The following is a 25,534-nucleotide window of genomic DNA, read 5'->3' as shown; positions in this document are numbered from 1 at the left end:
ACACACACAAGACCGCACCAGAAACACACAAACGCACACACTTGCCTTTGTTCCGATGGTGGGGACTAGACCCACAGCTGCCATATATGTGCTGCCAATGGTTTTGATCTTCTCTATGTCCTTGTAGCATTCTTTATCCATGAGCTGAGGAAAAATGAGATTTACACCTATACACAGGAGAAGGCAACAAATAATGTTAATATCCCAGATAACTGTAGCAGCCAACATCCTCACCTCGTCAAAATCAGCGATGATTTCATTGAGTAGTCTCAGACACTCCACTCCCATGTTGTTCCCATCCAGCTCAATGTAGAAGTCATTGAAGTTGGGGATGGAAGCAAACAGCACTCCGACTTGGGCATAGGACTGGTAATACAGATCCTATAGAAAAACACATAGCCAAGCGTAGTCACTAGGCCAAATAGATGTACTGTGTATTGAACAAAAGTATAAACGTAGCATGTAAGGTGTTGGTCCCATGTTTCATGAGCTGAAAGAAAATATCCCAGAAACTTTCCAAAGGCACAGAAAGCTTATTTCTCTCAAATGTTGTTCACACATTTGTTTACATCCCTGTTAGTGAGTATTTATCCTTTGCCAAGATAATAAAAACTGATTCTGATTGGCTGGGCCTGGCTCCCAAGTGGGCTGCGCCCCTGACCAGTCATGTGAAATCCATAGATTAGGGCCTAACAAATGCATTTCAAACGACTGATTTCCTTATAAGAACTGTAACTGAGTAAAATAGTTGAAATTGATGCATGTTGTATTTATTTTGTTCAGTATACAGTGCCTTCGGAAAGTATTCAGACCCCTTGATTTTTTCCACATTTTGTTACGTTACAGACTTGATTAAATAAATTGATTAAATAAAAATATTTCCTCAGCAATCTACTCACAATACCCCATAATGAAACAGAGAAAACAGGTTCTTAGAAATGTTGCTAATGAAAAATTATACAAAACAGAAAGAGCCTATATACATAAGTATTCAGACCCTTCGCTATGAGACTCAAAATTGAACTCAGATGCATCCTGTTTCCATTGATCATCCTTGAGATGTTTCTACAACTTGATTGGAGTCCACATCTGGTAAATTCAAGTGATTGGACATTATTTGGAAAGGTACACACCTGTCTATATAAGGTCCCACAGCTGACAATGCATGTCAGAGCAAAAACCAAGCAATGAGGTCGAAGGAAATTTCCCTAGACCTCTAAGACAGGATTGTGTCTAAGTTTGGAACCACCAAGACTCTACCTAGAGCTGGCTGCCAGGCCAAATTGAGCAATCGGGGGAAAAGGGCCTTGGTCAGGGAGGTGACGAAGAACCTGATGGTCACTGTGACAGAGCTCTAGTGTTCCTCTGTGGAGATGGGAGAACCTTCCAGAAGGACAACCATCTCAGCAGCACTCTGCCAATCAGGCCTTTACAGTAGAGTGGCCAGATGGAAGCCACTCCTCAGTAAAAGGCACAGGACAGCCCGCTTGGAATTTGCGAAAAGGCACCTAAAGGCCTCACAGACCACGAGAAACAAGATTCTCTGGTCTGATGAATCCAAGATTGAACTCATTGGCCTGAATGCCAAGCCTCACGCGTGGTGTAAAGTACTTAAATAAAAATACATTACTATTTATATTTTTTGACAACTTTTACTTTCACTTCACTACTTTCCAAAATAAAATTATATCGTTTTTACTCCATACATTTTTCCTGACACCCAAAAGTACTCATTACATTTTTAATGGCTAGCAGGACAGGAAAATGGCCCATTTCACACACTTATCAAGAGAGTGTCCCTGGTCATCCCTACTGCCTCTGATCTGGCAGACTCATTAAACACAAATGCTTAGTTTGAGTGTCTGAGTGTTGGAGAGTGCACATGGCTATCTGTAAATGCAAAAACAAAATGGTGCTGTCTGGTTTGCTTAATATTAGCACTTATAAATTATTTATACATTCACTTTTGATGCTTAAGTATATTTAAAACCAAATACTTTTAGACTTTTTCTAAAGGAATATTTTACCGGGTGACTTTCACTTGTCATTTCTATTAAGTTATCTTTACTTTTATGACCATTGTGTACTTTTTCCAGCTCTGGCGTCACATCTGGAGAAAACCTGGCACCATCCCTACGGTGAAGCATGGTGGTGGCAACATCATGCTGTGGGGTCATTTTTCAGCAGCTGGGGACTGGGAGACTAGTTAGAATTGAGTTAAAGATGAACAGAGCAAAGTATAGACAGATCCTTAATGAAAACCTGCTCCAGAGCACTCAGGACCTCAGACTGGGGCGAAGGTTCACCTTCCATAGGACAACAATCCAAAGCACACAACCAAGACAACGCAGGGGTGACTTCGGGACAAGTCTCTGAATGTCCTTGAGTGGCCCAGCCAGAGCCCGGACTTGAACCCGATTGAACATCTCTGGAAAGACCTGAAAATAGCTGTGCAGTGACGCTCCCTATCCAACCTGACAGAGCTTGAGAAGATCTGCAGAGAAGAATAGGAGTAAATTCTCATATACAGGTGTGCCAAGCTTGTAACATCATACCAAAGAAGACTGGAGGCTGTAATCGCTGCCAAAGGTGCTTCAACAATGTACTGAGTAAAGGGTGTAAAGACTTATGCGAATGTGACATTTTATTTTAAATAGCAAAACACCCCCCCCCCCCCCCCCCCAAAAAAAAAATGTGCTTTGTCATTATGAGGTATTGTGTGTAGATTGATGAGGGGAAAAAACAATTTAAACAATTTTAGAATAAGGCTGTAACGTAACAAAATGTGGAAAAAGTCAAGGGATCTGAATACTTTCTGAAGGCTCTGTATATGGCAAGGTACTATTGATCCTTTGAAGGAAAGGCAATATCCTTTATGAAACAACACATTTTGTGTCCGTCTGCCTGCCTGTGTCTGTCTATCTGTCCGTCCGACTACGTAGGACACACCATGTTTCTGGGGTTGGACAGGAGGAAGTGTTGAGCCACATGAGCAGGAAGCAGGTTGAAGAGAATCCTCCTGTTGTCCAGCTTGACCTTCTCCATGCCGTCCCTCTCCTCCTCCGCCTGACAACACACACAAACGCAAACACACACACATCAATTTGAATAAAATAATTATCCCCAAAGTACAACTCAAGGCTGCAGTTCAAAGCTCATACCACAAGGTGTCGGTATAAGCTCTAAATATACACCAGGGCTGAGGCACCATGTTAGTCTGACATTGTGGACAAGGAGCACTTGGTAGAATCAAGAGTTAAAGGTCCAAACCTAAAGCCAAACCATACTAGACACTATAACTGCCCTACCAGCCAAGTGGCTCTATTGTCCCAAACCATGTCAATATCAGTGACTTGTCCTGACCTATCCTTACCAACCATGCCAATATCACCCCCTTGTCCTATGTAGGGTTACAGAATTCTGTGAACTTTCAATAAATTCCCTGGTTTTCCAAAAATCCTGGATGGAAGATTCCTGATTTCCTGCTTATTCCCCGTTGATTCCGTGTTCCTCCAACCGGAATATGGAGAAAACATAATTGTTGCTAGGCAGGAAGTTAAGTGATGTGTGTGATAAAACTGTTCCTTCTCCCTTCATGCTACCTGACCTGACCTCAGCCCACATTCCTCACAAATCCACAGCAATCCACCCTTATCAGTGACTGCAACCATGTGATTGCCTTTTCCCTTACTTAGTAACTCTCCAGGCCCATATTTATTATCCGGCCTCCATTGACCCCACCACATACATTCCTCATAAATGTAACCATTATCCTCTACTATAGCAAGTATTTCAAACTATAACCCAACAACCACGCCAATAACAGCCCCTTGTCCTATTGTAAACAACAATGCCAATATCAGCCATCGCCATGCTAGCATCTGCCAGCAGCTTTAATAACAGCCAATAGCCTGGCACTTGGCAGCCAAAAGCCTCAAAATATGACTTGGCATGGTATGGTCACAACAGAAGGTTGGATGATGAGTAAAGCATGGTGTTCATCAGCTAGCTAGATCTACGCATAGGACAACAGCCCACACAGACACACAGACACACACACCTGTGTGGCCCAAAGGAAGTCCAGTCGTAGTTTGAGGTCCAGCTGTCTGGAGTGGAGGGCCAGAGCACTGGTGAACAGCAGCAGGGACAGGATGGGCTCATAGCCCTGGATCTGGAGATTAGACCCCCCGCTGTGGGACAAACCAACAGAGACATCAGCAACAATCTTCACAAAAGACTATACCTCATCATTCATTAAAAGGGAGAGTTGAGGTATAGGGAGAGACCCCCCCCCCCTCCACAGAGATATTTTTTTAGAATAGATTAGATTCAACCTTATTGTCATTGAACAATAGAGTACAAAGAAATGCAGTTAGCATCTGACCAGAAGTGCAAATAACTGAGTACAAAAAATGTACAAGTGAAACAATTAAGTAGGATGTTTAAATGTGCAATGAAGGCAAATGGCAAGTGCAAGGAGGCATGCAACTGAAATGCAGGGATAGCAGAAATGAGGTTACCGAGGTAGACATGTACAACTGAATAATGTCCTTAGTCAGACTTTGCAAAGCAATGTCAGAGTTCAGTAAAGACTGCAAGTAGAGTAGTGAAACAAGGTCCCTGAGAGGCCGTACTAAGTGGTGGGCGGGTGGATATGGCTAGTTCCGTGTCAGAGTTCAGCAGGGTTACAGTAGCTGGAAAGAAACTGTTCCTGAGCCTGCTAGTGCGGGAACCTAGAGACCTGTACCGCCTGCCTGATGGTAGGGGGGCAAACAGTTTGTGGCATGGATGTGAAGGGTCCCTGAGGATGCCGCACGCCCTACGCCGACACAGCTTGCACTGGAGGTCTACAATGGCAGGGAACTGGGCACCAGTGATGTGCTGGCCGGTTTTCACCACCCGTTGCAGGGCCTTCCGGTCGGCCACAGAGCATCCGCCAAACCACACTCTGGCACAGTTAGTCAGCGGTAAAAGTTCACCAGGATCTTGGGAGATAGGTAGGACTTCTTCAGCCTCCTCAAAAGTACAGGCGCTGCTGCGCCTTTTTGACCAGGGTTGAGGTGTTGAGGGTCCAGGAGAGGTCATCGGAGGTGTAGACACCCAGGAATTTGAAGCTGGGCACACGCTCCATCTCAGTGCCATCAATGAGAACTGGGGCGTGGCTGCAACTTTTAGACTTCCTGTAATCCACAATGAGCTCCTTGGTTTTCTTTGCATTGAGGACCAGGTTGTTGTCAGCGCACCATGCAGCCGGGTGCTTGACCTCCTCCCTGTAGGCTGACTCGTCATTGTCAGTGATCAGGCCTACCACCGTGGTGTCGTCTGCGAACTTGATGATGGTGTTGGAACCGTGTACAGGAACGCAGTCGTAGGTGAAGAGGGAGTACAGGAGGGGGCTCAGCACACAGCTCTGTGGCACACCGGTGTTCAGGTTCAGGGTTGAGAAGGTGAAGTTGTCTAACCTGACAGACTGGGGTCTGTTGGTTAGGAAGTCCAAAGTCCAGTTACAGAGATCCCTAGGCCATGGAGTTTGGTGACCAGCCTAGAGGGAATGACCGTATTGAATACTGAGCTAAAGTCTTCGCACATAGGTGTTGGTTTTGTCCAGGTGGGTCAGGGCAGAGTGTAAAGCTGTGGAGATGGCATCCTCTGTAGACCTGTTCAGTGCATACAGTGAATTTGTAAAATAGTCAGACACCTCTACTTTTTCTACATTTTGTAACGTTACAGACTTATTCTGAAATGGATTAAATCGTTTTTCCCCCTCATCAATCTGCACACAATACCTAATAATGACAAAGCAAAAACGAGTCCAAAAAGTCCAATCTTGGTTTACATCAGACCAGAGAATCTTGTTTCTAATGGTCAGAGTCCTTTTGGTGCCTTTTGGCAAACTCCAAATGCGTTGTCATGTGCCTTTTGCTGAGGAGTGGCTTCCGTCTGGCCACTAACATAAAGGCCGGATTGGTGGAGTTGGAGATGGTTGTCCTTCTGGAAGGTTCTCCCATATCCACAGAGGAACTCTGAAGCTCTGCTCGAGAAATAATCGGGTTCTTGGTCAGCTCCCTGACCAAGGCCCTTCTCCCCCAATTGCTCAATTTGGCCGGGCTGCCAGCTCTAGGAAGAGTCTTGGTGGTTCCAAATTTCTTCTATTTAGAATGATGGCGGCCACTTTGTTCTTGGGGGATCTTCAATGCTGCAGACATTTTTTGATACCCTTCCCGAGACCGGTGCCTTGACACAATCCTGTCTTGGAGCTCTATGGACAATTCCTTCGACCTCAGGGCTTTGTTTTTGCTCTGACATGCACTGTCAACTGTGAGACCTTATATAGACAGGTGTGTACCTTTCCAAATCATGTCCAATCACTTGAATTTACTACAGGTGGACTCCAATCAAGTTTAGAAACATCTCAAGGATGATCAATGGACACAGGATGCATCTGAGCTCAATTTTGAGTCTCATAGCAAAGGGTCTGAATACTTAAGTAAATAAGGTATTTCTGCAAATATTTCTACACATCAGTTTTCTCTTTGTCATTATGGGGTATTGTGTGAACAATTGTTTTTAAATCCATTTTAGAATATGGTTGTAACGTAAAACAAAATGTGAAAAAAGTAAATGGGTCTGAATAATTTCTGAAAGCACTGTACATGTAACACGATGGAACCCCACTGTGGAGAAACCAACAGAGATGTTAGCAATATGAGTCATAGACAGTTAGACTGTACCACAACATTAATTAATAGTGAAAGTGGGGAGATGTGGATAGACCCCCCCCCCCCCCCCCCCCCCCCCACACACTGTGGGAACAGCCTAACATAGATGTCAGCAACACAATAGGACTGTACCACATCATTAATAAAAGGGGGAGTGGGGGACCACATAAATACAGTGGGAAGTACAACTTCACAGGGGGGAGATGTGGAGGGACAGGGACCCCCCACTTTGTGAGAACCAAATTTGATGTCAGCAACATACATTTGGTCTGGACCACTACAAAAATAATTAAGTCTGGATGAAACCACCAGTAAGAACCAACATGTCAGCCACAACCGCAGGAAAACACAGACAGGGTGACTTAAACCAACGGTGATGTAAACCCCATACACTCAGCACAGATATAATATTTGCGGATAATAAGACCCCATTTGGAGAACAACAAGTCGTTTTCCATCTCAACAATATCAGAGTATTCCAGCGTTATACGGTAAGCCAGGGTTCCCCAACCGGCGGCCCCCACCTTTTTATTTGTTCAGGTTTTCTGAACAAGAGTTTTGTTGTTGGAAATCCTTTCCCAAGTATTGCCACACATAATTTCCTCAATTAAAATCCCGTGGAGCTGATTTGCTGCTGTTTTTACAGTCTTTTTTGGTCCAACAATAATGTGACTGTATACAAATGCAAGCAAGGTTTGAAATTATTATGTTTTAGTCAAATATTATTATCTGTTTGGGCTTCTTGCTGTCAATTTGCAGCCTACAAATGATTTGTAATTACGTTCCAGCACCCTGACCATCTGCTCAAAAGAAAACAATTGCCCCGTGGCTGAATATAGTTGATGATTCCTGCACTAAGTGATCTGTTTGTATCTATACAATGGGCCTGTGCTCTGAGCTGCACTAGGTCCTGGGTACTGAGTTACTCCTACTCAGTACCCAAGCAAAAGCATACATTGTCAGCTCAGCCTTTTGGTTCAGAGTTAATGAACATGTACTGTGTGTCTCCTCTTCAAACAGTTCCCATGAGAGAGTGCGCAGGTCGAGGACAAACAAAGACTCCTCTCCTCCTACACACGTCCCTACAAAATGGAAATATCCCTGTGACTGTTGTTTGTTTGTTCCCACTCCAAATCAAACCAAGAGGAAACCGTAGCTGACACTACTGTCATGTAAAATCAATCATGGCCTTGGATGCGTGAGTGGCAGGGGGAGCATAGTAAATCTGAGGGCTATAGCTTCAGGACTAACAGTGGGAGGATGGTGGGTGCATTTGTCCGTTTGTTTTTTTCCCTCTCGCCCTCCTGTGTTTGTGTCAGTGGAGGCAGCTGAGGGGAGGACGGCTCATAATAATGGCTGGAATGGATTGAATGGCATGGATTCAAACATGTGTTTGATACCATTCCATTTATCCCATTAGAGTCATTATTAAGAACCATCCTCCCCTAAGCAGCCTTCACTGGTGTGTGTGCTTGATTATGTACATAATGTGTGTGTGTGTGTGTATTCTCCCTCACCCGGCGGTGTGTCTGAATCCACTGAGCTCCAGCACAGTGACATACAGCACCCCCAGCAGGAGCAACAGGGCCATCTTTGGCATCCAGGAGACGCGCAGGAAGAGCGCCAGTGTCAGCGTGCCCACAATGCACGACAGGAAGGCGTAGCGGACACCGTCACACGGCAGCTCCATCATGGTGCGGTTGGCACCGTCGCTCGTGTCAATGATGACAATGGAACTGTTAGAGTGGTGGGCACTGCCCCACAGCCATGGCATGCAGCCCACCTGGCAGAGAAACAAAGGAGAGAATGGTGGAGAAAAAAAACTCAAGCAGTAACTCAAAGGTTGGTTCTTTGCATATTTGATTTGCATGACATTTACATTTATGATTTCAAGTGTATTGCAATGGATATCATGAATATTGTTGTTTTAGTGCCTTGTTGTTAACCCTACTTACCACACAGGCCTGGGCAACAGCATAGATTAAGAGCACTATGAGAACACACAGAACAGTACGGATCTGAATGGTGAGGCAGCCTGGAAAACACTGAGAGAGAGAGAGAGAGAGAATAGACACAAAGAGAAACAGATTAAGGATGAAATGGGAGGGAGAGTAGAAAAAGCTTACCACACAGAATTTGAATTTGAAAAGAATTATAACTTAATTTATGTAATATTAGCTGAGGGCGTTAGGGAAGTTGGAAAAAATCAATCTGTCAACCTCAACAAAAGCTGAAATTAATAGACTTAGTATTGAGTTTGAAGACAAAAAGTTTGAAAAGTGAACTTTGAAAAGTTTTCTGAAGGCCACTGACATCAATTTCCTACATAATATTATTATCAACTACCGATATTTGCAGATGTAAGCAGAAAAACGTAATATTTGCTAAATGAACTCAATGATCAAAAGGGACTTATCTTGGGCCAAGAGTTTGACCTACCCATGGAAAACCACTGATAGCATAATCAACCCCTCTGAAAAGTGAGTGAATAACTAAAGGAACGACATGTCAAATCAATTGGACCAAGGCATCCAGCAGGCTTTTACCTGGAATTTTGTGACATGCAGGTACATGATACAAACTACTAGGAAACAGATGCAGAAGACCAGTAGGACCAGGACCACTGTTCCCCTGGTGACGGCAGCAGGAGAGAGGAGGGGAAAGACAGCAGGACGAGAAGAACAGGTAGTGAGTTAGTGGAGAGAGCCTGTGGAAGTCAACTCAAGAGGCAGCAGACCAATAAGAAGAGAGAGAGAGAGAGAGAGAGAGAGAGAGAGAGAGAGAGAGAGAGAGAGAGCTAGAAAGACATCGTGTCGCTGTCAGATATCATATACTAAAACGAGCGAGAGAGAGAGAGCGAGATAAAGAGAGAGGCACAGAGAAAGAGATAGAGGTACAGAATGTGTTGCTCTCAGATATCCTATAATAATCTAGTACATACTGTGGTAGGATGAGAAGGTAGACAAGGCCGAACAAGGCAGCTAGAATTAGAGAGAGGACCACGGCGCTGGTGAAGTACTCATCATGGAGCTGGTGGTACTGGCAGAGCAACCAGAGAGAGGGATGTCTCAGATAAAATAATGATTAAAGCATCTTCTGGGTGCTACGTCTATCAAAAGGTTGGATTCAAAAGTCATTGCTTTCCTTGCCCTGCGACGTTTGCGTGCGTATGTCTGTGCATGTATGCTGTAAGTGTAGTACAGTTACTCACCCTCTGCTCGCGCTCAGAGCACTTATACATGAGTGTGAGGAAGTTGAGGTCAGCTGTGTCTGACTCTGTCTGCCTCGCCTCGATTAGGCGACCAATGTAGCGGTTGACCCGTGTTCCGGGACTGGCCTGGGTCACGTTAGCCGACATCGACGTCCGGTTCCGCAGCTTCTCTGGAGCCGTCCGCAGGGCCCTCCGCTGTGGCACAGAATTGTGGGAAACGGAATCCTGACTTGACTACGTTCAGAGGGTTTTATACCAGCTGTTCAAAGCAATGGGTCACGGAGGACCTCTGCTGGGCCTCTGCTGTTTACTGTTTGGGTATCATTGTGGGTGAGAGAAAGTTTACACTTAACTACAAACCCCAAAATTCACCATGGAGTAAGAAGAGGTGTGTTCTAATAGTCCTCAAATCTTTAAATGTGACTAAGGGAAATCAAACAAAGTCAATCCTTGTGGTTGACTTGACTTCACATGAATTGAAAAGGGGCATCAACACATTAAAGGCTCATCTTCACACAACAAACAAAACATAAATGATTTACTCTACAGTTAACATTCATTCTCTGACCCCAACTGAACCCCCTTTTTCTTGATAGTCCTTTGGAAGCGTCGTTACTGTACAGTGGGCTATGTGGAGCAGCAGAGCAAAAGCAGTGATTTGACACCAGAGAGAATGAGGACGTGTCCCAAATGGTGCTCTTCGTGGTGTTCTACTTTTGGCTTGCCGTGTACTATATAGGACACAGTGTGCAATTTGGGATGTAGCCTGATTGAGTCTTCCTGGATGAAGGAAGAAAGCCAGTGAGCTGTACAGACTGAGGCCCATCAGTGTCACAGCGTGAGAGACAGTGGGTAAGCGAGGAGCGGCTGAAAATGAAAAGAGTGCCATCATAATGGGGATTGGGGGGGGGCAGAGCGAATGAGGGCGGTTGAGGAAGGTTAACAAACACACACCCCACTGACTTCATCCTCATCACCCCTCACTTTCTCTTGGTTGCTTTGGAGGCGTGTGTGCATTGATTACACTAATTAGTGTTTCTGTGGCTGTGTTGTAAGCCTGTCTCTCACCCCCTTCCTCTCCCGTCGCCCTCTCGCTTTCCCTCTAGTCTCTCTCTTTAGTCTTTCCATCTCCCACTCTGCATGTGACCCAATTGTTTGGAGATGGTCCGAGGAGCATAGGACACTCATCACATCATACACCCACGGCTGCTCCGAGTGCACTCATCCTTTCACTCCTTCCTCGTCTCCCATCTCCCATCTCCCATCTCCCACTCTCCCTCTCTCTCGGAGTTCATTGTCATTTCCGACAGCCTGGAGAGTGTGTGTGTGTGTGTGTGTGGCCTGAATCTGAATATCTCAGTCTGTGTCGAGTATATTTTAACTTCACTCCAATCCCCTCTCTTTTGAAAGCTATGTTTACATGCTTCCATCCAGGCTTCTCACGAAGCATCAGAGCTCTATGACATATTATATAAATGTAACCACAGAGGTGCTTATGCCCTTTACAGAATGATTGTACTAAGTTTCATGGTTTTATCTGAAAGGGCGAGATTTCTTTTGGCTCTTATCCACTGCATTACATCTCCTTTCCCACACACACCCACACAGACCTGAGTATCTGGATTTAAATATCCTGAGCCAGATTTGAACTGAAGCCAGACTTCAGGATATCTTTACAGGGACAGCGGGTCAAGATAACACACTGACAATCAGCCATATTAACAAAGGAATTGAAAGTAAACTGATGAAGGTCAACAAAGTCTGGTTGGTTGGGAAGCACACGTTGCACGCAGACAAGTACACGCACATGCATGCTCACACACACACACACGTATGTACACACACATGTACTCAAATGTATACACACAGACCTTCTCTCTTTGTCTCTACATTCCCTTACACAACACACACAAACGAGCATGCACAGAAACACACACACACTCACCCACACATATACCACACACACAAACATACACACACAAACAGACACTCAAAGATCTTACCTTGTCGCCGTCCTCACAGTTCATGGCGTTTGAGAAGTGGATCTCGGCCTTGAACATCTTCCTACAGTGCATGAGCTGCACCAGCAGGTAGCACACGGTCTTAAACTTCATCTTCTTGGCAGGTTTTATATCCGAGAGAATCAATCCTGGGAATATCTGTCAACAAACAAGCAGTGAGAGCAGGGATTAGGATACACACTAGGATACATACTTGTACTGTGGATACACTTCATACGTTCACAGATGACTATGTTTTCATCTCAGATTACAGTACACAAACACTAACTCTCCCTACGGCGCCTCTTCTCGGTCTCTTCTCGTTGATGAAGTAGAGCGGTCGGCTCGTCTATCAAGAGGATTAACCGAGCATGTGTTTCAAATGGCACCCTATTTCCTATTTAGTGCACTACTTCAAAGGGAATTCTCTAAATAGAGAGCCATTTGGGACGTGGGACACTTGACTAAGGTTACATCTCACAAAGGAGGAGAGTAGAAGAGGGCTGGGTGGCTGAACGGCCCCCTGAGACAATAGTGTGACACTACTGTGAAGGTTCACATATGGATCCACATAAAGCTCTTACATAATCTGAAAACTGACGGACAACAATGCAACAAAAAAATCTCATACACTCATCTCTCCTTGCTTGTGGATTTATTAACCAACGTCTCGGATAAAGAGCCATGGTTGTTTATCTTCCGTTTTTCAGCACCTCACCAGAGTGTGCATTGTGCATTTCTTTACAGTGTACCAGATGAATAGCCAAGCAGTGCTGGATAAATACACAGGCATCAGGAAGTTAGACCCCCCTCTCCAGACCTAATAAAGTCTGCAGGGCAAGGGTAGGGTAGGAGAAGGGGAGAGCAGGAGAGGAGAGATGATTATGAACTGACACGGATGTACGAATGCTGCTAGTGGCACATCTGTTGGAGATGTGAAGACTAGAAGGGGATGGGGCGGGGGGGTGTGTGTGTGTGTGTGTGTGTGTGTTGCTGCCACAGGCTGTTGACAAGACAGTGTCAGAGCTGAGGCCAAACATCAGGGAGACTGTAAGGGAACCCATCGGATCTGAACAACCGTGACTGAGTGACAACTCAATGAAAAACATACCCAACACTTTCTACAATACACACAGCATATTGAACATGTAGGCCTACAGTAGTACAGGACTAAAATGCTGTTCAGTTCAGATCGATAATGTTTCACCTTCTGTTGAAAACGAAAGTTAATGAAAGGTTAATTAAGTCTTTTTTAAATCTGGACTACATTTTACCAGGTAGTTCCTTTAAAATGTATTGTCTGTCCGTTCTAGCAGTCAAACTACATCTGTCCACATACAGTATGACCAATGTCATGTCCAGTACTATATATCAAAGTTACTTCAGCATAGATCAGCATAAATGTCAAGCTGGTCCATGCTGGTCTATGCTGGTCAGTGCAGGTCGGACGCTAGTCAAGCTGGCCTGACCAGAATGGTCTAGCTGGTCAAGCTGGTCTTACCAGCATGGTCTAACTCAGGGGTCTAGAGTAGCTCACAGCTAACCTACTGTATGAGTAACTCACCAATCGGTTTTTACAAGTATACAGGACAAAAATGTGAACGCAACATGCAACAATTTCAAAGATTTTACTGAGTTAGAGTTCATATAAGGAAATCAGTCAATTGAAATAAATAAATTAGGCCCTGATCTGTTGGGGCGGCAGGGTAGCCTTGTGGTTAGAGCATTGTACTAGTAACCGAAAGGTTGCAAGTTCAAATCCCTGAGCTGACAAGGTACAAATCTATTATTATTTATCTATTATTATTAGGCAGTTCAGGCCGTCATTGAAACTAACTTGCCTAGTAAAAAATAAAATAGATTTCACATGACTGGTCAGGGGCACAGCCATGGTGAGCCAATCAGAATGAGTTTCTCACCACAAAAGGGCTTTACTACAGATAGAAATACTCCTCAGTTTTGGACATAATGCCAAATTCTCTATAAAGACATTGAATGCGGCTTATGGTAGAGAAATTAACATTAAATTCTCCAGCGAATGTTCTGGTGACATTCCTGCAGTCAGCATGCCAATTAAACGCTCCTACAGAAATTGAGACATTGTTTGACAAAACTGCACATTTTAGAGTGGCCTTTTTTTGTCCCCGGCATAAGGTCTTGGCAAAGGAGAAATGCTCACTAACAAGGATGTAAACCAATTTGTGTACAAAATGACAGAAATACGCTTTTTGTGTGTATGGAACATTTCTGGGATCTTTGATTTCAGCTCATGAAACATGAGACCAACATTTTACACGTTGAGTTTACATTTTTGTTCAATATACATAAAGGTTTTCATGTGTTCCATCGCAAACTGTGATAAACAGAAAAGCTTCCGGCTACGATCCAATTAAAGTCACATTGACATTATCCCCCCCCCCCCCCCCCCCCCCCCGGTTAGCCACTATTCTATTTAAATGGCCAAATGTAACATAATATCTGCCCATTAAATTCCAGCAATATTTCCCCTCTGTCTGTTTGGTGTGCGCGTTTGTCTACTCTGTATGTAAACAGTTAGTGTTGCTAATGTTAACCGTCTTTTGGGTAGTTAAACGTCTTTCCCCAAAAGACCTTTGGCAAAGTAGGCTTACCTGACCACACCACACCATGACTATTTATTTGTATAAATTGAGTGGGGATTGTTTAGCAAACCGTGCCAATGACACGCTGCAGCAGTAGGCCAAACAGCAGAAACCACACGTCCTCTCTTTTTGGATGTACAATTCATGGGAAATTACACTCAAACATCTAAAACATTTATTTTCCCCCCCAGACCTCAAGAATTGTCTCCTGATGTGATTTAAGCATTGACATGGACTCAGAACATCAATTTCCGTTGTTTGTCTATTAATAATTGTAATATTGAATTTAAAAAACGAAACCAGGGAAGATAGAAGTCAGGAAACTAATTTTATGGGGCCCCTTTAGAGTTGTTTATTAACCATTATTTTTTCAGGCATATTAACAGAAAACACATCTCTTTCACATCAAGGACCACATCAAGGCTTCTTCCTTGCTGAGGGCCTTTTCAGGTTTTGTTGATATTGGACTCGTTTTACTGTGGATATAGATACTTTTGTACCAGTTTCCTCCAGCATCTTCACAAGGTCCTTGGCTGTTGTTCTGGGATTGATTTGCACTTTTCGCACCAAAGTACGTTCATCTCTAGGAGACAGAACGCATCTCTACCTGAGCGGTATGATGGCTGCTTGGTCCCATGGTGTTTACATTTGCATACTATTGTTTGTACAGATGAATGTGGTACCTTCAGCATTTGGAAATTGCTCCCAAGGATGAACCAGACTTGTGGAGGTCTACAATTTTTTGTCTGAGGTCTTGGCTGATTTCTTTTGATTTTCCCATGATGTCAAGAAAAGAGGCACTGAGTTTGAAGGTAGGCCTTGAAATACATCCACAGGTACGCCTCCAATTGACTCAAATGATGTCAATTAGCCTATCAGAAGCTTCTAAAGCCATGACATCATTTTCTGGAATTTTCCAAGCTGTTTAAAGGCACAGTCTTCTGACCCACTGGAATTGTGATACAGTGAGTTATACGTGAAATTATTTGTCTGTAAACAATTGTTGGAAAAATTACTTGTGTAATGCACAAAGTAGATGTCCTGACCGACTTGCCAAAACTATAGTTTGTTAACAAGAAATTTGTGGGGTGGTTGAAAAACAAGTTTTAATGACTCCAACCTAAGTGTATGTAAACTCCGACTTCAACTGTACATGCAAAAATACAGATATTGAAATAAACAATTCAAAAAATCTAACTGAAATAGAGCATGCTGGGAAATACAATAATTATGGGCGTAGTTTTGGAGACCAGCAAAATCCTATGACTTGGGAGTCAACCTCGCTTGGGATTTGAACTCAACCTCTTGGTTTCCCCAACCTGAATTTCCTGCTCCGCCACTGGTTCTGTGGGTATCATAAAGATTGTTAAAAGATTAGAACTGATAGACATTCTGTAATTTGTCCCTGTAGATCATCAACTAGATTCAACCGTGGGAGGATTATTTTTGGAGCGGATGGTCAGTGATCCAGAACATAATTACAAATTATTTGTAGACTGCAAATTGACAGCAAGAAACAGATATAATATTTGACTACAACATAATCATTTCAAACCTTGCTTACATTTGTATATGATCTCATACTGTATATCTCCATTATGTGTGGGAATACTTTGGAAAAGCGTTCCAAAATGTAAAGCAGTTGGAGTTGATTTGCTGGTGTCTCTTATGTCCAACCATCCAAAAATGTAATAAAAAAAATTGAGGGGCCAGATAAAATCACCCACAGGCCAAATCCGGCTCCCGGACCTCAGGTCGGGGAACCCTGCTGTAAAGGAACCCTTTGAGTCCCATTTAGAACCCTCTCTTGAAGAACCCTCTAATTCCAGGAAGAACCAATGACAGGTTCTACAGTTATACTTATAGGATACTTCAGATGAGCATATTACACACGCTGTTAAAAATGACCTGTAATTTCACAGTAAGTTACTAGCTACTGAGTTTTTTTACAGTTAAATTAAGGTCTCATGTTGTAAAATGACTTGTTTTTTATCTTACTTTCACTGAACTTTGAAATGTAGGTCAAATCAAGTTATTGGTCACATGACCATATTTAGCAAATGCTATGGCAGGTGTAGCAAAATGCTTGTGTTCCTAGCTCCAACAGAGCAAGAGTATCTAACAATTCACAACAATACACACTAATCTAAAAGTAAAAGAATGGAGTTAAGAAATATGTTAATTTTAGATCAAGCAATGTGGGAAGTGGCTTTGACTAAAATACAGTAGAATAGAACACAGAATATACATATAAGATGAGTAAAGCAGGATGTAAACATTAAAGTGACTAGTTTCAGGTGTAGTGACTAATGTTCCATTATTAAAGTGGCCAGTGATTCCAAGTCTATTTAAACTCAGCAAAAAAAATAAACGTACTCTCACTGTCAACTGCATTTATCTGCAGCAAACTTAACATGTGTAAATATTTGTATGAACATAACAAGATTCAACAACTGAGACAAAGTGAACAAGTTCCACAGACATGTGACAAACATAAATGGAATAACATGTCCCTGAACAAAGGGGGGGGGGATCAAAATCAAAAGTAACAGTCAGTATCTGGTGTGGCCACCAGCTGCATTAAGTACTGCAGTGCATCTCCTCCTCATGGACTGCACCAGATTTGCCTGTTCTTGCTGTGAGATGTTACCCCTTCTTCCACCAAGACACCTGCAAGTTCCCGGACATTTCTGGGGGGAGTGGGCCTAGCCCTCACCCTCTGATCCAACAGGTCCCAGACGTGCTCAATGGGACTGAGATCAGGGCTCTTCACTGGCCATGGCAGAACACTGACATTCCTGTCTTGCAGGAAATCACGCACAGAATGAGCAGTATGGCTGGTGGCATTGTCATGCTGGAGGGTCATGTCAGGATGAGCCTGCAGGAAGGATACCACATGAGGGAGGAGGATGTCTTCCCTGTAACTCACAGCGTTGATATTGCCTGCAATGACAACAAGCTCAGTCCAATGATGCTGTGACACACAGACCATGACAGACCCTCCAACTCCACATTGATCCCGCTCCAGAGTACAGGCCTCGGTGTAACGCTCATTCCTTCGATGATAAACACGAATCCAACCATCACCCCTGGTGAGACAAAACCACGACTCGTCAGTGAAGAGCACTTTTTGCCAGCCCTGTCTGGTCCAGCGACCAGTGGGTTTGTGCCCATAGGCAATGTTGTTGCCGGTGATGTCTGGTCAGAATCTGCCATACAACAGGCCTACAAGCCCTCAGTCCAGCCTCTCTCAGCCTATTGCAGAAAGTCTGAGCACTGTTGGAGGGATTGTGCGTTCCTGGTGTAACTCGGGCAGTTGTTGCCATCCTGTACCTGTCACGCAAGTGTGATGTTCGGATGTACCGATCCTGTGCAGGTGTTGTTACACGTGGTCTGCCACTGTGATGATGATCAGCTGTCTGTCCAGTCTCCCTGCAGCACTGTCTTAGGCATCTCACAGTACAGACATTGCAATTTATTTCCCTGGCTACATCTGCAGTCCTCATGCCTCCTTGCAGCATGCCTAAGGCACGTTCACGCAGATGAGTAGGGACCCTGGGCATCTTTCTTTTGGTGTTTATCAGAGTCAGTAGAAAGGCCTCTTGGTGTCCTGTTTTCATAACTGTGACCTTAATTGCCTACCGTCTGTAAGCTGTTAGTGTCTTCATGACCGTTCCACAGGCGCATGTTCATTAATTGTTTATGGTTCATTGAACAAGCATGGGAAACAGTGTTACATTTTTACGAATTATCTTTGAAAGACAGGGTCCTGAAAAAGGGATGTTTCTTTTTTTGCTGAGTTTATATAAAGGCAGCAGCCTCTAATGTGCAGGGTTGAGTTACCGGGTGGAAGCCGACTAGTGATGGCTATTTAACAGTCTGATAGAAGCGTTTTTTCAGTCTCTCGGTCCCTGCTTTGATGGACCTATAATGACCTCACCTGCTGAATGACAGCGGGGTGAACAGGCCGTGGCTCGGGTGGTTGATGTCCGTGATATTCTTTTTGGCCTTCCTGTGAAGACCATTGGGGGCAATGTGCTGGCGTGGGCTCATTAGCATATTTGGGCACATGGTTTAAAATGTTGTATATGTGCCAACCATTAGTGGAAGTGTTGTACTAGTTTAAGTGGTTTCATTGTTATGTTGAGCATCTCATTTTTTCACTCCAAATTCTACAATCAAGAGCTGCACTGTTAAGATGTTACTGTGGATTTTCCAGTTACTTTAAAGGTAGTTGGTCATCGGGAAGTTCATGTTCAATTTTCAATCATTTACTGTCAGCTTGCTGCGAGTAGTTATTGTAAAATTCACAATAACTGACTGTGGCTGATGTCTGTCACGTACACTGACCTGACAGAAAGATCAGTTAGTTGCCAACCAAGAGGTTGAGGCCAGGTGAGGCTGGAGCCCAAGTGTGCTCACCACAAAGAAAGCTTAGCAGTTGTTATAAGCTATCAAAAAAGTTCAATGGAGGTACAGTGAGCTACTGCCAGTGAGTTGCTTGCGGTTACTGGCTCTTACATGACTGAATTTTACAGCTGGTTGCCAATTAGGTCAAGCAAAATTCACAGCAACTAACTTCCATTAAGGTACTACTAAATGCACAGTAACATCTTAACAGTGCAGCTCATATGCCCTTACAAAGATTGCAGAACTGACCGTGTTAAGAGGTGCTCAACCTTTGACAACATAGCCATCAACCACTTCCACTGACAGTTGGTACAAATACACATTTTTGGATCATGCCACCAAATATGCTAATTAGACTACCCCACTGGTACATTGCCCTCACCTATATTTCAAAGCACCTTGACGATTGGACCTTATATTCAAAATATTGAGTGGAAAAAGTGCCTGGATTAGGACCTGCGCCGCTTCCTGTGTGAGGTAGGGTCGTACTTTACAGATATTGTAGCGCATGAACCTGCAGGAGCGAGTCACTGCTTTGATGTTTGCATTGTCATGCCAAGGTTCTTTTCACTCTAGGCAGGCAACACTGGAGTTATCAACCGTGATGGAGAGGTCTTTGAGTGGACAGGCATACCCCGGGAAGAAGAGCAGCTCAATCTTGTCGAGGTTGAGCTTGAAGTAGTAGGCTGACATCCAAGCTGAGATATCTGCCAGGCATGCAGGGATGTGTGTCACCACCTGGGTGTCAGAAAGGGGGGAGGGGGGGGGGGGGAGTAGTTGAGTGTCATCCGCATAGCAATGATAGGAGATGACGGCGCTGAGTGACTTGGTGTATAGACAGAAGAGGAGATGGCCTAGAACCGAGCCCTAGGGGACACCAGTAGTGAGAGTACGTGGTGCAGACACAGACCCTCTCCATGTCAACTGGTAGAAGCGGCCTGCCAGGTACGATGCAATCCAAAAGTGTGCAGAGCCTGAGACTCCCAGAGGAGGGTCTGATGGCTCATGGTGTTGAAGGCAGCGGATAGATCTAGGAGGATGAGAACAGAGGAGAGAGAGTCAGCTTTGGCAGTGCAGAGAGCCTCAGTGACAGAGAAAAGCAGTCTAGGTTGAGTGACCTGTCTTGAAGCCTGACTGGTTCGTTCTGAGAGAGATAACGAGAGAGTTGATCAGAGACAGTACACTCAAGAAAATAAAGGGACACAGGTCTATAGTTTGACGTCAGATGAGTCGAGTCTTGGTTTCTAGTGGAGGGGACCATCTTGGGCCATTTTGAAGTCAGAGGGGACACAGCCAGTCGTCAGGGATGAAGGAGAAGGGAGACCTCACTAGTCGCAGGACTTGATCTGGGGGGGAGTGGGGGAGATCAAAGCGTAGGGTAGTTCTGTGTGAGTGGGACCAGTGGACTCATTAGGCTGAGTGAATGAGTAGAGGATGTCGTCAACCTTCTTTTCATAGTGGTTGACAAAGTAGTCCGCAGAGAGGTAGGAGGGGGACGGTAGGAAAGCATTTCCTAAGATTAGAGGCAGAAGATTGACATTTAGAGTAATATAAAGTGGCTTTAGCAGCAGATACCGAGAAAGAGAAGGTAGAGAGGAGGGAGTGAAAGGATGATAAGTCCTCCAGAAGTTTAGCTTTCCTCCATTTTCGCACAGCTGCTTGCAGCCCTGTTCTGTAAGCTTTTAATGAATCACTCAGCCACGGAGCAGGAGGGGAGGGCCGAGTCAGCCAGGAGGAAAGGGGACAGTGTGAGGAGTCAAATGATGCGGAAAGTGAGGAGAGTTGGGTCGAATAGGCAGAATCAGGAGAGAGAATGATTTATCAGAAGGGAGATATGATAGAATAGAAGAGGAGAGTAGTGGGAGAGAGGGTGAAGATTGCAAAGGCATATTACCATCTTAGGGGCTAGGGTTGGAGGAGGGTTGGAGGAAAGGGAGACAGAAAAGGAAACAAAGTAGTGATCAGAGACCTGGAGGGGGGTTGCAGTGAAATTAGTAGGCAAACAAGCGCTAGGAAAGAGGAAGTCAAGCGTACTGCCTGCCTTATGAGTGGGAGGGGCTTGGGAAAGGGCGAGGTCAAAAGAGGCAAGGAGGGACAAGAAATTAGTCGAAGGCTGACATCGGGAAGTTGAAGTCACCAAGTACGAAGAGCCATCATCAGGAAAGCTCATTGAGGAACTCTCCAATGCTAACTGATGGCAGATAGATGACAACTATGTTCAGCTTGAGTGGGGACAAGGGACAGCATGGAATTCAAATGTGCCACAACCGCGACGACCAGATGCTCTCGGACTATGAGAGAAAACGTAGGCAGATGAAGAGAGCAGCTGGAGTAGCAGTGTTCTCTGGGGTGATCCGTGTCTCCGTCAGGGACAAAAAGTAAAGGGACTGAAGGGCAGCATAGGCTGAAATGAACTCAACGTTCTTAACCGCAGATCAGCAGTTCCAAACACTGCCAGAGACCCAGAATTCCACAAGGGCTGTGCGCGCAGGGTACACTAAATTAGAAGGGTTGCAGCCAAGGAGTGGGGAGCATCTGTAAAGCCTACAGGGAGAGGTGCGAACAGGTATAGAAAAACACACACAGTTACAAAAGAGCAAAATGAGCAGAAAAAAATAACTAGGTAAGATACTCAAGTGAGAGCAGTGTGGAGCCTTCTCTCTTTCGTTCCGCTAAGAAACATCTTCGTTTCGGTGACGGCCTTACTTACTCAACCGCAGCTTAGAACTGAGAAAACAGGGGGGACTGAAGTACTAACACTAATTGCTAGTTGCCTAGCAGAGGTGAAGAGCACACCTCCCTGTACTAATTGCTGATTGCCTAGGAGAGGAGAAACCACTCCCCCTCCAAAACAACCACTGATTACCAAAACAAGTCACAAATTGCCCTGCCCTTTGATCCTGGTTGATGTGTCAACAATCATCTGCAAGTTAGTTTGACTTATATAGGCACATTCTTCCCTATCATCTACCCTGCAACTCTTCCCCAGATCCTCGGTGTACTAGAGATGTGTTTTCTGTTAATATAACTGATAAAATAATGGTTAATAAGCAACTCTAATGGGGCCCCAGAAAATGTATTTTCTCTGTTTTATTTTTCTTGGTTTAGAATTTTTTATTCAATATAAATTTGACAATTATTAATAGACAAACAACAAATGCTAGTTCTGAGTGCATGTCAACGCTTAAATCACATCAGAAGACAATTCTTGAGGTCTGTAAAAAAGTAACACATTTAAACTAATCCAATATGTTAGTTGGACTTATTGCACCCGTTACTGAAATCATTGTTTCAGTTTAGATGGTTTAAAGTAGTATAATTCATTCATCTTTCAAACCCTGGCAGTCATTCTGAATTGTCGGTGAATATAACTTCCAATTGTTGGATATCCCCACTCAGGCTGGATTCTAATAGGAATTAGAAATCATTGGTCAGCAGTTTTCAAAACCAAGCGAAGGCTGGTCACCAGCGAAAACACAACGAAGGCTGGTCACCAGCGAAAACACAACGAAGGCTGGTCACCAGCAAAAACACAACGAAGGCTGGTCACCAGCGAAAACAACGAAGGCTGGTCACCAGTGAAAACAACGAAAGTTGGTCACCAGAAAAAACACAACGAAGGCTGGTCACCAGTGAAAACAACGAAGGCTGGTCACCAGCAAAAACACAACGAAGGCTGGTCACCAGCGAAAACAATGAAGGCTGGTCTCCAGCGAAAACAATGAAGGCTGGTCACTAGCGAAAACACAACGAAGGCTGGTCACCAGCGAAAACACAACGAAGGCTGGTCACCAGCGAAAACACAACGAAGGCTGGTCACCAGTGAAAACAACGAAGGCTGGTCACCAGCAAAAACACAACGAAGGCTGGTCACCAGCGAAAACACAACGAAGGCTGGTCACCAGCGAAAACAATGAAGGCTGGTCTCCAGCGAAAACAATGAAGGCTGGTCACCAGCGAAAACACAACGAAGGCTGGTCACCAGCGAAAACACAACGAAGGCTGGTCACCAGCAAAAACAATGAAGGCTGGTCACCAGCGAAAACAATGAAGGCTGGTCACCAGCAAAAACACAATCAAGGCTGGTCACCAGCAAAAATACAATGAAGGCTGGTCACCAGCGAAAACAAAACGAAGGCTGGTCACCAGCGAAAACACAACGAAGGCTGGTCACCAGCGAAAACACAACGAAGGGCACCATGTCTATGCAGTTTTTTTTCAGCAGGGTACACATATATACTGTACACACATGCAAAAACTCTCGATCATCCTCTCTAATGTAGAAGATTTCCCATATTTTACACACACATGCACACACACACACACATGCTTGCAGACAAGTACGCACACATACACAAACACGCAGCCCTGACCTTCCGTCGGTGAGATGGTACAATGAAGAAGGTCTCGATCTGGTGTTTGAGGAGGAAGGCATTTCTCTCGTGGCCGTTGCCAGGTTCTACCTCATAGTCTCCATTCAGGGAGTCCAGGGTCGCCTTGGTGATGTGGACCTTCCTGGTGGAGAAGGAGAAACACAGAGTCAGCATCATGTGGTGCTGCCTACCAACGTTGTGCCTTCAAGCAAGGTACTTAACCACTAATTGCTCCAGAGGCTGTGTTGTGTGTCAGGATGGGTACTGTGAAAGCAAATGGCATGGTGATAACTGGTACTAACCCAGGCAGTCCCCCTGCCTCCATCACGTTGGCCAGTGTGACGTCGTTGGACCACACGTCATACTGCCACTTCCTCAGTCCCAGGACCCCACACAGCACCCGGCCCGTGTGGAGACCCACACGCATGTTCAGATTCACCTCGGTGGCCTCCGCTACTGATCTGCAGGAGCATGAGAAGGGTCATTACAATATTATATCATTGACACTACGCGTGTGATTGTGGGGCAGAGTTTGTTTGTGTGTGTGTGTGTGTGTGTGTGTGTATGTGCATACTAGGGTTGCAAAATTACTGTTAATTTACAACAAAAGTACTCTGATTTTCCTACTGCAATTGTAACTTTGGTAGTTTATATTTTAATAACTTTTTTAAAAATGTATTCATATACAGCTTTCATTTGTTGTATCTATGTCCATATTGTCCATTACATTCTAGTGGATAGACCACATTTATGGTTTAAGTGAAAATAGTCTATATAATGAAAAAAGTATTTAACCAAATATGGCATTATTTTCTCTTCCAACAGTTGACTTTTTTTCACAACTGCCACCAGTTTGGTGCCAAAACACTTACAACAAAGACTGTTTGACACAGTAAAATAAATAAGTGTGTAAAAAGAAAAAGAAAGAAGATACTTAATGCTTAAACCCTCATATAAAAGCAAACAATAATGGATAATAATGGAGATAATAATTGAGATGTAACCACTCTCAAATTCATAGACAAAGCTATGATGCAAGTACTGGCCATCCAGATATCGAAATGATAATTTTAACGATGTTTTGAGGCTACAATGCCTTGCAAAATGTTTTACTTATCCCACATTTTGCCGTGTTACAGCGTGAATTCAAAATTGATTAAATACATTTGTTTCTAACCCTCCTACACACAATACCCCAATAATGACAAATTGAACTAATGTTTTTAGAAAATGGTGCTCATTTATTGAAAATGAAATACAGAAATATCTCATTTACATGAGTATTGACACCCCTGATTCAACACTTTGTAGAAGCACCTTTGGTAGTGATTACAGCTGTGAGTCTTTCTGGGTAAGTCTTTAAGAGCTTTGCACATCTGGATTGTACAATATTTGCCAATTCATCTTTTTAAAATCGATCATTCCTAGACAGTCATTTTCAATTCTTGCCATAGATCTTCAAGGCGATTTAAGTCAAAACGGTAACTAGGCCACTCAGGAACATTCAATGTCCTCTTGGTAAGCAACTACCGGTGTCGATTTAGCCTTGTGTTTTAGGCTATTGTTCTGCTGAAAGGTGAGTTCATCTCCCAGTGTCTGGTGGAAAGAAGACTGAAGTAAGTTTTCCTCTAGGATTTTGAATGTGCTTATAACTGTATTCTGTTTCTTTTTATCCACAAAAAAAACTCCCTAGTACTTGCCAATTACAAGCATAACCCTAACATGATGCAGCCAGCACCATGCTTGAAAATATGAAGAGCGGTACTCAGTGATGTGTTGTGTTAGATTTGCCCCAAATATACCTCTTTGTATCAGGACAAAAAGTGTATTTCTTTGCCACATTTGTTGCAGTATTATTCAAGTGCCTTTTTTGCAAACAGGATGCATGTTTTGGAATATTTTTTATTCTGTACAGGCTTCTTTCTCTTCATTTATGTGAGTATTGTGGAGTAACTACAATGTTGTTGATCCATCCTCAGTTTTCTCCTATCACAGCCATTAAACTCTACAACTATTTTAAAATCACCATTGGCTTAATGGTGAAATCCCTGAGCAGTTTCCTGCTCAGTTTACACAGCTACCAATCGATGCCCTTCTTTGCAAGGCATTGAAAAACCTCCCTGGTCTTTGTGGTTGAATCTGTGCTTGAAAGTCATTACTAGATTGAGAGACCTTACAGATAATTGTATGTGTGGGGTAC

At 44.0% G+C, this 25,534-nt stretch overlaps 1 protein-coding gene across 2 annotated transcripts in view; it reads right to left on the bottom strand.

Annotated features, from left to right (window-relative positions):
• LOC110508629 (adenylate cyclase type 1) overlaps nucleotides 1-25,534 on the bottom strand; it is a 65,005-nt gene that overhangs the window by 3,773 nt on the left and 35,698 nt on the right. The window contains exons 6-17 of one of the 2 annotated variants that reach the window (XM_021589285.2): nucleotides 23,637-23,795; nucleotides 23,335-23,476; nucleotides 11,934-12,089; nucleotides 9,931-10,125; nucleotides 9,661-9,758; nucleotides 9,266-9,350; nucleotides 8,675-8,764; nucleotides 8,237-8,502; nucleotides 4,061-4,190; nucleotides 2,950-3,066; nucleotides 235-381; nucleotides 46-144 (exon numbers count right to left, since the gene is read on the bottom strand). In XM_021589285.2, coding sequence (XP_021444960.2) covers nucleotides 46-144; nucleotides 235-381; nucleotides 2,950-3,066; nucleotides 4,061-4,190; nucleotides 8,237-8,502; nucleotides 8,675-8,764; nucleotides 9,266-9,350; nucleotides 9,661-9,758; nucleotides 9,931-10,125; nucleotides 11,934-12,089; nucleotides 23,335-23,476; nucleotides 23,637-23,795 — 1,684 coding nt within the window. The remainder of the gene's footprint in view (nucleotides 1-45; nucleotides 145-234; nucleotides 382-2,949; nucleotides 3,067-4,060; nucleotides 4,191-8,236; nucleotides 8,503-8,674; nucleotides 8,765-9,265; nucleotides 9,351-9,660; nucleotides 9,759-9,930; nucleotides 10,126-11,933; nucleotides 12,090-23,334; nucleotides 23,477-23,636; nucleotides 23,796-25,534) is intronic. The other variant, XM_036966419.1, reaches the window with a different exon arrangement.

Source organism: Oncorhynchus mykiss, chromosome 28, assembly GCF_013265735.2.
Source record: "Oncorhynchus mykiss isolate Arlee chromosome 28, USDA_OmykA_1.1, whole genome shotgun sequence".
In the NCBI taxonomy this organism is placed as follows: Eukaryota; Metazoa; Chordata; class Actinopteri; order Salmoniformes; family Salmonidae; genus Oncorhynchus; species Oncorhynchus mykiss.
This window is presented reverse-complemented; position numbering and strand designations above follow the sequence as displayed.